Source organism: Hemitrygon akajei, chromosome 6 (assembly GCF_048418815.1).
Source record: "Hemitrygon akajei chromosome 6, sHemAka1.3, whole genome shotgun sequence".
Lineage (NCBI taxonomy): Eukaryota > Metazoa > Chordata > Chondrichthyes > Myliobatiformes > Dasyatidae > Hemitrygon > Hemitrygon akajei.
The window spans coordinates 174,489,549-174,503,834 of record NC_133129.1 but is presented as its reverse complement, the minus strand read 5'-3'; the positions used below and the strand labels follow the sequence as shown (position 1 = coordinate 174,503,834).

Genomic DNA, 14,286 nt, shown 5'->3' with positions numbered 1-14,286 from the left:
ACAATTACTTTACCCAAGCAGTAAAGCTGATCAACTCTCCACCCACTTACCCATCCCACTACATTTATTGTGTTTTTTTTATATACACTGTATTGGAGCCGGAGTAACAATTACTCCATTCTCATTTACTGTGTACAGGAAATGACATGAAACAATTCTGAATCTTTAGTAAGTCTATGATAATCATTGGAACCTACTGAATATCTAAAGGCCTAGACAGAGATGATAAGGAGAGAATATTTCCAATTGTGGTGAAGTCGAGGACTGAAGAGCACAGCCTCAGAATAGAAGGACGTCCCTTTAGAACAGAGATAAGGAGTCATTTCTTTAGCCAGAGGGTGGTGAATCTATAGAATTCATTGTCACAGACAGCTGTGGAGGGCAAACTATTATGTATGTTTAAAGTGGGGGTTGATGGGTTCTGATTAGTAAGGGGAGAAGGAAGGAGAATGGGGTGAGAGAGACAAGCTGTATTGTGGTCAGCTGCAGATTTCTCTGGTATTCATGGACTCAGGCCTAGACTATTTATTTTGTGCGGCTGTATTTTATTGATATCTTACAGGTTTATGCTATCCTGTATGTGCAATATGTGCTTTGTGCTGTGTGTGACTGTTAGTACTGTATCTTGCACCTTGACCCTGGAGTAACGCTGTCCCATTTGTCTGTATTCATGGGCATTCATGTATGATTGAATGACAATTAAACTTGAATTGAGTTGAAATGAATTGAATTGAAATGGAATCCGCTGTGATAGAATGGCGGAGTAGACTTGATGGGCCAAATGGCCTAATTCTGCTCCTACGTCTTATAGCCTTATAATTAACCCGATTCTGATAGTCTGTCTGAATAGCCTCATGCAGCTTGGTGTCAAATTATCAAATGCCTTTGCTATTAGAAGGTATCCAGGAAATTTCACCATATTTAATAATGCTGTATCAATGGACATTGTGCACTTTTATGTAAGGAGCAGCTATGTGAATTGGTATCCCTTTCTGAACATCAACTACACATAGTCTCCTGCCATTAGGAAATGTATGCCAATTCAAAGAAGCAGGGAGTATATGTCCTACTTTAAAGCAGCAATGGTATTTTAAAAAAATCAAAAACAATTTTTTCCTGACCTGGTGCCAAACATTTACAAGAACCAGCAACCGGAAAACTTTCCTTATCAAAGAATACCTAGACTTTGGACACAAACTTGGCTGCAGGAAGATGATGAGGAGGAAAGCCAGGTACCTGCAGCAGGGCTGTGCCCAGAACAGCTGCCTTCAGAGGACAGGTCCGAGCAGGGGTTCCCATCATGGAGCCCTTGCTTAACACTATTGGTCCATAACATTAAAAAGTTGGCAATCCCTGGGCTGGAGTGTCTGAATCAAAATCAGAATCAGACTAATTATCACCAACAAATACAGTGAAAGTCATTGTTTTGCAGGAGTGGTGCAGCACAATGTGTAATAAAAATACTATAAATTAAAGTAAGAAATATTCTGAATATATGAAAATTAAATGAACTAAGCAATGTAAAAAGAGAGCAAAAATAGTGAGGTAGTGTTCATGGGTTCATTGTCTGTTCAGAGGTCTGATGGTGGAGGGGCAGAAGCTCTTCCTAAAAATGTTGAGTCTCTCTCTTCAAGCTCTTGTACCTCATCAATGATCTCTCACACACACACACACACACACACACACACACACACACACACACACACACACACACACACACACACACACACACACACACACACACACACACACACACACACACACACACACACACACACACATTGTTTTTAAAATACCAAGTCATCGTAGGTTTAATTAGGGACAATTTTGAAATGACATTTTAGTACATTCAATGTAAACATTAAAGTGACAGGTACATTAAAATAACTTATTCAATAACAAGTCAATTATATCAAATGGATTGTTTGGAAATGAGGGAATGGGAAAGGAAATAGACTATGATCTCTGCGCTCCTGCCGTCTTTTGGCAAGAACTGGGTAATTTCAGCAAGTACTGACATAAAGTAACACTGTTGATTGCCTCCTTCAACTTGTAAGCATGCAGATACCTTTATAACCATGACTCCCACAGCTTCCCAACAGCCTAATGGGGGTGGGGGGGGGGGCCAGAGGGCTGTGGGAAGAGGAATTGTAATTGCACCGTGATCTTTGGGAATATCGGTGGGTGACTGCTCATGCAGTGCACATTGCTAGTAATAATGACATTCTCAACAGCTACAAAATGGTCCAAAGAAAGCAAGCAAATATTTAATCCGGGATATGCAATAAACCATGGTACAACATTCCTGAGATCACTAAGCTCTTTGTTGAGGAACTGAGGAGCAATTGATGGTGATTTATCCCAAAGTTCAAAAGTTCAAAATAAATTTATCATCAACGTTTCTTGCAGGCATTCACAGTGGAATAAGGAAATACAATAGAATAAATGAGAAACTACGTACACAGAATAACAAGCAACCAATGCATTAAAGAAGACAAACAGTGCAAAGAAAATAAATAAATAAAACTGAGACCATGAGTTGGAGAGTCCTTGAAAGTGAGTCATGGCTTGTGGAATCAGTTCAGTGTTGTGGTGAATGAGATTGTCCACGATAGTGCAGGATAGTGATGGTTGAAAGGTAATAATTGTTCCTGAACCTGGTGGTGTGGGACCTGAGGATCTTGTTCCTCCTTCCTGGTGGCAGCAGTGGGAAGTGGGCATGGCCTGGAGAGTGGGGGGTGGGGCACTTGCATCTGGATGCTGCTCTCCTGTGGCAGTGTTCCTGGTAGATGTGCTCAATGGTGGGAAGGTTTTTTTCCTTCTGATGTACAGTGCTGTATCCACGAGTTTTGGGAGGGAAAATTAAAATCTGAAGTACATGAAATGAAAGCAAGCACTGTCTTTGACTATTCATCTGAAACGAGTGATTCTGGACTTCATGAGGAAATATAAACTCAGATAAGGGAGTTGAATGGCACTTCAAACATCTATAGCTCCAGTCAGTCTTGAAATTTCTCGGTATGTTGATAAACAAATACCTAAAAATGTTTAGGAATCAGTATTGTGGTGTTTGAAAACACCTTTTTAAAAAAAAGATACTTTTTAGCAAACTCAAGTATTTTTCCATAGTATGTCATGGTTCATCCTCACTCACTAGCAGAAAGCGGTGTAGCAGTTAAACTAATGTCTTATCACCTTTCTCATTTTTCATTGGCTAAGTATTAGCACATTACCAAAGTGATGCAACTGTTTTAATTATCTAGCCTATTAACTAGTTTATTTCTATCTAAAGGTTTTCCTTATATTATCTATAAAAGAGATGGATTTTACAGAGGTGCCATCTTTATTCTTTTGTCTTCACATTCACCTCTCTGCATTGTTTCTCAGCTATTTACTTCACTTGCTTAATATTTGTATGTTTGTTTGTACTATAAAGTAAATAATAATTGAAATTAAAGACTGCTCATCATTCCTAACTCCTGAAAGAACCCCAAGGATCAGCAAAATAAACAGAGATCCAGAGATGAAGTTTACCTTGGAAAAAATGTATACTTACCAATTTTTGTCAGCCATCGAGCAACAGCACCATAGACTTCATCCAAAATGAGAATGACCACCAGATTTATGATGACTGCAGTAGCCGTGACAATGACTCGGACGTTAGCTTTGGCATATGGATCAGGGCTCACAGCCATAGCTGCTGCCGTGGAGATTCGATACAGGATCACTCCAAAGACGATTGCAAATGTCAGGCCGATCTAGAGAAAGCAGAGAGCTTTGGTTAAAAATCCAAGATCTCTAATATCTTTGGAAGCCTATCACTGGCAAACTGGAGTTGTTGATATGGATATGTTGCAACACATACCAAGAGATGGCGGGTTTCTGAATGCACCAATATGCTACTCACTAAGTATACCCTCAGCAGCTATTAGGTATGTCTGCACACTTGCTTGTTACTGCAAATATCTAATCAATGATGTGGCAACAACTCAATGCAGGAAAGCATGTGGACATGGTCAAGAAGTTTTCAGGTCAAACATCAGAATGGGGAAGATATTGAAAAATTTGACTATGACAGTGGAATGATTGTGGTTTGAGTATCTCAGAAACTGCTGATCTCCTGGGATTTTCACACACAACAGCATGGCACGCTAACATAATAGTTAGCACAACACTTTACAGTAGCAGTGACCCGAGTTTAATTCTTGTTGCTGCCTGTAAGGAGTTTGTACGTTCTCCCTGTGACCATGTGGGTTTCCTCCGGGTGCTCCAGTTCCCTCCCACAGTCCAAAGGCATACTGGTTTCGTGAGTTAATTGGTTATTGAAAATTATCCCATGATTAGGTAAGGATTAAATAAGGGGATTGGCCAGGTGGTGTGGCACAAAGATCCTATTCTGTGCTGTATCTCAATAAATAAATAAACAAAGTCTCTGGAGTTTACAGTGAGCGGTCGTTCTGTGGGCAAAAAAGCCTCATTAATGAGAGAGGTCAGAGAAGAATAGCCAGATTGGTTCAAGCTGACAAGAGAACAATAACCCAAATAACCACATGTTACAATAGTGGTGTAGAGAAGAGCATCCCTGAATGCGCATGTCAAATCTTGACATGGATGGGCCACTGCAGCAGAAGACCTCAAACATAATGAAGTGGCCACTTTATTAGGTACACAAAGCACTTAACTAAGTAAGTACCCAGTCTTCCAACAATCTAACAGTCTGAATTGAATAATATGTAACTGAAAATTAATTCTTAGCTATTTGAATATTGAAAGTTTAACCAGTTCTCTGTTCATAGATGCTGTCAAACTTTCTGTGCACCTCAAGCACTGGTTTTATTCACAAGAATTTTTAAAGAGATGAATGCAACTATAGTGGATGTTACAACTCTATCAATTAACTTAGAAGGAAAACTGGCACCTAGTATTAATCCATATTAAGACCATAAGATATAGGAGCAGAATAAGGTCATTGAGTCTGCTCTATCATGGCTGATCCAATTTTCCTCTCAGCTCCAATCTCTTGCCTTCTCCCCGTAATCCCTTCGTGTCCTGACCAATCACAAATCTATCAATCTTTGCCTTAAACATACATAAAGATTTGGCTTCCACAGCTGCCTGTGGCAAAGAATTCCACAATATCACTTGCAATATTGCAGGTCTCAAGTTCAGTGCTTAAGTTAACTCATCATGGCTCAATGAGCAACCCACGTGCTGCAAATACATAGTCTGCCTTCTGACAAATCTGCAAGAATGGAACTTTGAGATGAGCATCTTGCCTGGATCACTGGCCTTGCCCGATGAAGTTGGTTAAATTTGTCAGTGACATGGTAGACCATTTTACAGAGTACCAGTTAGATAAAGATAAAATTAGCTTTATTTGTCACATGCACATCAAAACCTACAGTGAAATGTGTTGCTTGTTATTAATGAGCTACAAAATCCAAGGATGAGCTGGGGTAGCCCACAAGTGTGGCCATGCTTCCAATTACATATTTCTGTCAGCATTACCAAAATGAACTGAAAAGACCACTGCTGTTTATGAAAGCTCTCTACACATCTGTTAAGGTACAAAATTAAAACCCAATCCAAATCAACCTTAGGACTTTTTTTTTAATATATCTGGTTGTGTCATGTGTGGCACAGAAACACCAATGTCATTGAACAGACAAGCCTACAAGAAGTAGTGGGTGCAGCCCAGTCCATCACAGGCAAGGCCCTCCCCACTGTTGAGCACATCTACAAGGAGCTCTATCGGAGGAAAGTAGCATCCATCATCAAGGATCTCCACCTCTTCTCAATGCTGCTGTCAGGATGGAGATACAGGAGCCTTAGGTCCCTTACCACCAGGTTCAGGAACAATTATTACTCCTCAACCATCAGACTCCTGAACCAGAGTAGATAACTTCACTCATCCCAAAACTGAACCGATTCCACGAGCTATGGCTTACTGACTCTACATCTCATGTTTTCAATATCACTTATTTATTTTTTTATGTTGTTTTATTTTTGATTGTATTTACAAAATTTGTTGTCTTTCGCATATTGATTGCTTGACTGTTTTTGTTTGCATGTAGTTTTTCATTGATTCTATTGCATTTCTTTGTTCTACTGTGAATGCCTGCAAGAAAATGGATTTCAGGGTTGTATAAGATGATATATACTGTATGTACTTTGATAATAAATTAACTTTGAACTTTGAATTCTTGAGCAAAACACACAACATGCTGGAGAAACTCAATAGGTCAGGCAGTTTCTACAGAAATAAATAAATAGTCGATGTTTCAGGCCTAGACACTTCATCAGGGCTGGAAAGGAAGGGGAAAGAGGAAAGCTAGATGGTGATAGGTGAGGCCAGATAGATGGGAAAGGAAGGAATCTGTTAGGAGAGGAGAATGGACATTAGGAGAAGGGGAAGGAGGGGACCCACAGGGAGGTGATAGGCAGTGGCAATAGTACGGAATAGAAGAAGTGGGGATGGGAAGGGAATTTTTTTCTAAACCAGAAGGAGAAACTGATATTCATGCCATCAGGTTGGAGGACACCCAGATGGAACATAAGGTGTTGCTTCTCCAACCTGAGGGTGGCCTTATTGTGGCACAAGAGGAGACCATGGACCAACATGCTGGAATGGGAATAAGAATTGGAATTAAAATGCTTGGCCACTGGGAAGCTCTGCTTTTGGTGAATTGGCGGAGGTACTCTACAAAGCGGTCCCCCAATTTATGATGGGTCTTACCAATGTAAAGGAGGCTGCTTTGGGAGCACCAGACACAATAGTTAACCCCAGCAGATCCACAGGTGAAGTGTTGCCTCACCTGGAAGGACTGCCCGGAGTTCTGAGTGGAGCTGAGGGAGAAGGCAAATGGGCATGTGTAGTACTTAGGCCACTTGCAGGGGTAGTGCCAGGAGGGAGATTAGTGGGGAATGACAAATGGACAAGGGAATCATGGAGGGAGCAATCCCTGTGGAAAGCAGAGAGAGGGTGGGGGGTGGAGTAAAGATATCTTGGTGGTAGGATCCCTTTGAAGATGGCCAAAATTGCAGAGGATGATGTGAAGGCTCATGGGGTGGTAGGTGAGGACAAGAGGAACTCTATTACTGTTCAGCCGGCGGGAAGATGGGGTGAACATGGATGTTTGAGAAATGGTGGAGGAAGAGTAAGCTAGTTCCTTGAAGGAAGACAACATTTCTGACATCCTGGAAAGAAAAGTCACATCCTGGGAACAGATGTAGCGGAGATGAAGGAACTGAGAAAAGGAAATAGCATTTTTACAGAAAACAGTGTGTGAAGAGTTATAGCCAAGACAACTATGGGAATTGGCTGGTTTATGAAAGATGTTGGTTGATAGTTTCTCTCCAGAGATGGAGACAGGGAGATCGAGAAAGGGGCAGGGGGTATCAGAAATGGACAAAGTGAATGCAAGGGCAGGGTGGAAGTTGGAGGCAAAGTTGATGAAATTGACGAGCTCAGCATGGCAGCACTATGCATCATCAGTGCAGCTGCCAGTGTAGAAGAGGAAGAGTTGAAGAGCATTACCAGGGAAAGATCGGAACATGTATGTTCTACATAACTAACGAAGAGGCAGGCATAGCTGGGGCCCATATGGATGCCCATGGCTATCCCTCAAGTCTAGAGAAGGTGGGAGAAGCCAAAGAAACAATTGTTGATGACGAGGATCAGTTCTACCAGATGGAGGAGGGTTGTGGTGGAGAAGAGCTGGTTGGTTCTTTTATTGAGAAAGAAGTGGAGAGATTTAAGGTGACAAGGAACGGAAGTGTAGAGTGCCTGGACATCCATGGTGAAAATGAGGTGGTCAGGGCCAGGGAAATTAAAGTTAATGAGGAGATTGAGAGCATGAGGAGTGTTGCAGATATAGGTGGGAATGGATTGAGCCAAGAGAGATAAAATGGAGTTGAGGTATGACGATATGAGTTCAGTGGGTCAGGAACAAGCAGAGAAAATTGGCCCAACTAGACAGTAACATTTGTGGATCTTGGGTAGGTGATGAAAAAGTGAGGAATGTGGGATAAGGGAACTATGAGTTTGGTCACAGTGGATGGGAGTTCTCCAGACCTAATGAGGTCAGTGACAGTGTCAGAGACAGTTTTCTGGTTGTCCAGAGTGGGTTCCTCTTTGAGGGTAGGTGTGAGGAGGTGTCTGAGAATTGCTGACTGGCTTCAGCAAGGTAGAACTCTTGAAATTTGTGTAGATATGATAATGCCATGACTCATCTATTTCCTTTGCAAACATTTGGATCCGATGAAGATAGGTTGTGTGGAAAGAGGATAGGTGGCATTAATTAGAAACAGAACTAGGAGATACCATGAGGTTATTCCATCACCACTTTTACATTATTTAAAAAATGTTGTAGGGTTCTCAATCTTCTATGAGGTCATAGATGCCAGTGGTAGGACCAGCATTTGCTGCCTTTTCACGATCTCCAAATCAGGGCAGAAGCAGCCACAGTTGGTGCAATGGGCAAGGATGGGACAGTTCCTCCCCTGAACCAGGCAGGCCCTTGCCACAGACTGTAGGCTACCATTACTGACACATGAACATGCGAGTTAACTCTCCAGCCACCATGGTGGGATTTTATCTCATGTACCCGGATCAATGAGTGAGAGACCAGTAACTGAAACATTACATAACTGCGTCAGGATTTTCCAAAATCCTGCTTTGGGAATTCTGTCAAACATTTCCCATCCTCAGTCCTGAAGAAGGGTCTTTGCCCAAAATATCAACTGTTTACTCTTTTCTATTGATACTACCTGGCCTGCTGAGTCCCTCCATCATTCTATGTGTGTTGCTCTGGATTTCCTGCATCTGCAGAATCTCTTGCATTTATAGGATACGACAGCATACTTTTATTAGATCCTGGTGCCTTACTTCATTTCCCCCTCCCCTACCCACCTGGCTTCACCCATCGCCTTCTAACTTTTCCTCTTTCCCCTCCCCACCTTCTAATTCTGGCATTTTCCCCCTTCCTTTGCAGGCCTGATGAAGAGACTTGGCCTGAAACGTTGACTCGATTCCTGTCCATAGTTGCTGTGTGTTGCTTTGGATTTCTAGCATCTGCAGGTTTTCTCATGTTTGTGCAGGACAGGATGTTAGAAATGAAGTGATCAAACCACTTCATCAGGACAAACACACAGTGCTCAGATATCGTTTAAGTGGGTATTTCAATATTCCCTTCATTAGCAGGAAGAGTGAATAAAGACACAATCTGCAGATTTTCTCCTGTTTAAACTTTTCTAATACCAGTTTGCAATTTCATTTCATTAACTTACAATGGTTCTAGTTATATTGGTCTGACATCCTTACTTCAAAGGCCTTTATAATTTAATTCAGATTGTGAGGTTTGCTAACCTTTATTCCAGCTTGTACTTTTACACAAGTCAGGGTTAGTGCTTTAATATTTTGTATGCAGTACGGCAACTGTGGCTGAACAGTTACTTCAAAGACATTTGGTTAAAAATTAACAATGTCACAGCAAGACAATATACTCGATGGCTGCCTCTGCCCACTCTCCATGTTCTAACCACAGTCTCTTTATAATAAGTAGATAAGAAGGAATTGTTTCCTCAGGCAGAGCGGTTAGCACACTGCTATTACAGCTTGGGATGTCGGAGTTCAGAGTTCAATTCTGGCATCCTCTGTATGTCTTTGGAGTCTTTGTACGTCCTCCCTGTGGTCCTCCCTGGGTGCTCCAGATTCCCCCCACAATCCAAAACATACCGGTTAGTGGGTTAATTGGACATTCTAAATTGTTCCGTGATTGGGTTAGGGTTAAATAAGGATTGATGGGCAGTTTACTAGAAGTTCAAGAGTGTTAAGGGGCAGAAGTGTGTGAAATTGTCATTTTTAGGGAGAAGGTTCATGGGAAGCTGAAAGGTCTGAAGGTAGATAAATCACCTGGACCAGATGGTCTACACACCAGGGCTCTAAAAGAGGTGGCTAATGAGATTTTGGAGGCATTAGAAATGATCTTTCAATAATCAATTGATTCTGGCATGGTTCTGGAGGAATGGAAAATTGCAAATGTCACTCCGCTCTTCAAGAAGGGAGAGAAGCAGAAGAAAAGAAATTATAGGCCAGTTTATTTGACCTCAGTGGTTGAGCAGATGTTGAAGTCGACTGTAAGGATGTGGTTTCGGGGTAGTTGGAGGTACATGATAAGACAGGCTGTGGTCAGCATGGCTTCCTTAAGAGAAAATCTTTCCTGACAAATGTGTTGAAATTATTTGAAGAAATAACAAGCAGGAGAATTGGTAGATGTTGTGTACTTGGACTTTCAGAAGACCTTTGACAACATGCCACACTTAAGGCTGCTTAACAAGTTAAGATCCCATGGTATTACAGAAAAGTTACTAGCATAGAAAGAACATTAGCTGATTGAGGGAATCAGAATTGAGAGAGGGAATAAAGGGAGACTTTTCTGGTTGGCTGCTGGTGGTGTTCCACAGACATCTATGTTGGGACCTCTTCTTTTTACATTATATGTCAATAATTTGGGTAACGGAATTGATGGCTTTCTGGTCAGGTTTGCGGACGATACGAAGATAGTGGAGGGGCAGATAATTCTGAGGAAGTAGAGGGGCTACAGAAGGACTTAGATAGGTTAGGAAATGGACAAAGAAGTGGCAGATGGAATACAGCGTTGGGAAGTGTATAGTCATGCATTTTGGTGGAAGAGAAGAAATGGTTGACTATTTCCTAAATGGAGATCAAATACAAAAAAAATTAAGGTGCAAAGGGTCTTAGGAGTCCTTGTTGCAGGATTCCATAAGATTAATTTTCAGGTTGAGTCTGTGGCAAGGAAGGCAAATACAATGTTAGCATTCATTTCAGGAGGACTAGTATATAAAAGCAAGGATGTAATGTTGAAACTTTATAATGCTCTAATGAGGCCTCATTTGGAGCATTGTGAACAGGCTTGGGCCCCTCATCTTAGAAAGGATATGCTGAAACTGGAGAGGGTTGAAAGGAGGTTCATGAAAATGATTCCAGGATTGAATAGCTTGTCATATGAAGAGTGTTTGATGGCTCTGGGCCTGTGTTCACTAGAATTCAGGAGAATGAGGGGTGATCTCATTGAAACCTATTGATGAAAGGCCTTGATAAAGTGGATGTGGAGAGGATGTTTCCTATGGTGAGAGTATCTAAAACCAGAGGACTCAGCCTCAGAATAGAGGGGGTGTCCTTTTAGAGGAAGAATTTCTTTAGCTAGAGAGTGGTGAATCTGTGGAATTCTTTGCCACAGGCTGCTATGGAAGCCAAGTCTTTATGTACATTTAAGGCAGAGGTTGATAGATTCTTGATTAATCAGGGCATGAAGGGATACAGGGAGAAGGCAGGAGAATGGGGCTGAGAGACAAAATTGGATCAGCCATGATGAAATGGTGGAGCAGAGTTTATGGGCCAAATGTCTAAATTCTGCTAAATGTCTAATTTCTTATGATCAGATGGTGGAAAGCCATTTGTTGGAATCACTGATGTTCTTCTGGTGAAAAACTGGGATTTAGATCCAGTAAAAATCAAGGACAATACCATTTAGAAATGATACCACTGACAGTAGTGACATTCCCACATATCTGAATCCTTTGCCTCTTATGCTGAAGACACAAGTTTGAGGAAGTGATATTGGACCACTGGAAAGTGACATTGAAGAGGTACAGTCATAATGGGGGATAAAGATATGGCAGATGAACTTAATAAGTATTTTGTGTCAGTCTTCACTGTGGAAGACACTAGTAGTATGCCAGAAATTCAAGAGTGTTGGGGGGTAAAAGTGGGTGTAGTTGCCAATACTAAGGAGAAGGTTCTTGGGAAACAGAAAGGTCTGAAGGTAGGTAAGTTACCTGGACTCTTAGTTTCTTTTTTATTATCTTTTTCTCTCTTGTATTTGTACATTGGTTGTTTATCCATGCTGTTGGGTGTGGTCTTCATTGAATCTGTAGATTTACTGCCTATGCCCACCAGGAAAATAAACCTTAGGGTTGTTTATGGTAATATATATGTACTTTTTAAATTTACTTTGAACTTGAACTAGCCTTTGGACCAGAGAGTGTGCACCCCAAGGTTCTGAAAGAGGTAGCGAAATAAATCGTGGAGACATTAGTAATGATCTTTTTTAAGTATCACTAGATTCTGGAATGTTTCTAGAGGTCTGGAAAATTGCAAATGCAACTCTACTCTAAGAAAAGAAGCAAGCTGAAGAAAGGAAATTATAAACCTGCTAGCCTGACTTGAGTGGTTGGGAAGTTTTTGGAGTCCATCAACAAAGGATGAGGTTATGGGATACCTGGAGGCACTTGATAAAGTAGGCCAAAGCCAGCATGGTTTCCTTAAGGGGAAATCTTGCTTGACAGATCTGTCAGAATTCTGAGAGAAAATAAAAAAATGGACAAAGGATAGTCAATGGATGTTGTCCACTGGGATTTTCAGAAGGCTTTTGACAAGGTGTGGCAGATGAAGCTGCTTAAAAAGGTAAGAGCCCATGGAATTACAGGAAAGATACTAGCATGCATAGAAGTTTGGCTGACTGGCAGGAAATAAAGAGTCAGAATAAAGGGGGCCTTTTCTGGTGGGCTGCGGGTGACAGAATTGATGGCTTTGTGGCCAAGGTGGCAGATAATAAAAAGATAGGTGGAGGGGCGGGTCGTGTTGAGGAACTGAGGAGTCCGCAGAAGGACTTAGATGGATTAAGAGAATGGGCAAAGTGTCAGATCAATATAGTGTGGGAAAGTATATGGTCATCATTAGACTGTGGGAGGAAATGAAAGCATTCATGGGGAGGAGTGCAGACTCCTTACAGATGATGGCCTGAGTTGCAAAGGTGTAGATTATTTTCTAAACAGGGAGATATTCAAATATCAGAGGTGCAAGGGGACTAGGGAGTCCTCATGCAGGATTTTCCAAAGTTTTAACTTGCAGGTTCAGTTGGTGGTGAGGAAGGCAAATGCAATGTTACCATTCATTTCAAGAGGATTAGAATATAAAAGCAAGGATGTAATTTTTAGGTTTTATAAGGCAATGGTCAGACTATATTTGGAACACTGTGAGCAGTATCTAAGAAAAATTATGCTGGCATTGGAGAGAATCCAGAGGAGGTCCATGAGAATGATTCCAGGAATGAAAGGGTGAATGTATGAGGAGAGTTTGATGACTCTGGGCCTGTACACCTAGGGTTTAGAAGAATGAGAGGGGATTTCATTGAAACCCTTTGAATATTGAAAGGCCTAGACAGAGCAGATTTTTGCTGTAGTGGGGGAGTCTAGAAGCAGGGCACAGCCTCAGAATAGAGGGATATCCATTTAGAAAAGAGATGAAGAGGAACTTCTTTAGCCACAGGATACTGAATCCATGGAATTCATTGCCACAGATGCTGCAGAGGCCAAGTAATCATGTCTATTTAAAGCAGGGGTTAATTGGTTATGCTTAGTCAGGGCATAAAGGAAGACAGGAAAATGGGGTTAGAAGGGACGTCATGATGGAATGGTGGAACAGCCTCAAAAGGCCAAGAGGCCTAAATACTCTCATGCCTTATGTATGAACAGTATACAAAACAAGCTTTTTACTATATCTTGGTACATGTAACAATATTATATCAACTCTAACAAAGCACTTTGTAATTGGATTGGAAAGCAACAATGAAGGGTCTCAGCATGAACCATCGACTGTACTCGTTTCCACAGATTCTGCCTGGCTTGCTGAGTTCCTTCAGAATTTTGTGTGTGCTGCTTGAAATGCAAGCCTTTTATCTGTTGTCCTGATCATTCTTTAATACCTTTGACGTCCGCATTACTTTGAGAATGCATAACATTACAGAATCCCCATTAAAACCAAATTTCATCCATAATTCCGCCGAAAAGTTATCTTCAGTCTTACCATGAACAGGATGCTGATTATATTTGTCAGATAAGCTGGGCCGCGGTCCCTCCAAGTCAGTTTCTCCTTTTCAGTCTATGAACACAAGCAGAATCAGTAAACAGTTAATCCCTCAAGCTAACCTTTTAACTGTAATATGTGCTAGGAGCTTCTGCTCAAAATAAGTCCTTATCTGAAACCATGAGGTCCATCAGGTTTCACCTGGACAGAAGGTGGTTAAATAATACAGAACTGTCAGACACAAGCAATGCCTTTGCAAACCTTGTGTGTCTCAGGAACTATATGCTGGACCAAAAACCAACCTACTTAAATGTTTGATCTATATCTGAGAGTACACTGTGCTTAGTTCACAATGCTTGACAAACTCCTCTATTATGAGACTGCATCTCTCAACTGTA

At 41.3% G+C, this 14,286-nt stretch overlaps 1 protein-coding gene across 1 annotated transcript in view; it reads right to left on the bottom strand.

Annotated features, from left to right (window-relative positions):
- The window catches only part of ano1a (anoctamin 1, calcium activated chloride channel a), a 288,477-nt gene that overhangs the window by 51,757 nt on the left and 222,434 nt on the right, over positions 1–14,286 (bottom strand). The window contains exons 17-18 of the mRNA XM_073049786.1: positions 13,889–13,963; positions 3,557–3,758 (exon numbers count right to left, since the gene is read on the bottom strand). Coding sequence (XP_072905887.1) covers positions 3,557–3,758; positions 13,889–13,963 — 277 coding nt within the window. The remainder of the gene's footprint in view (positions 1–3,556; positions 3,759–13,888; positions 13,964–14,286) is intronic.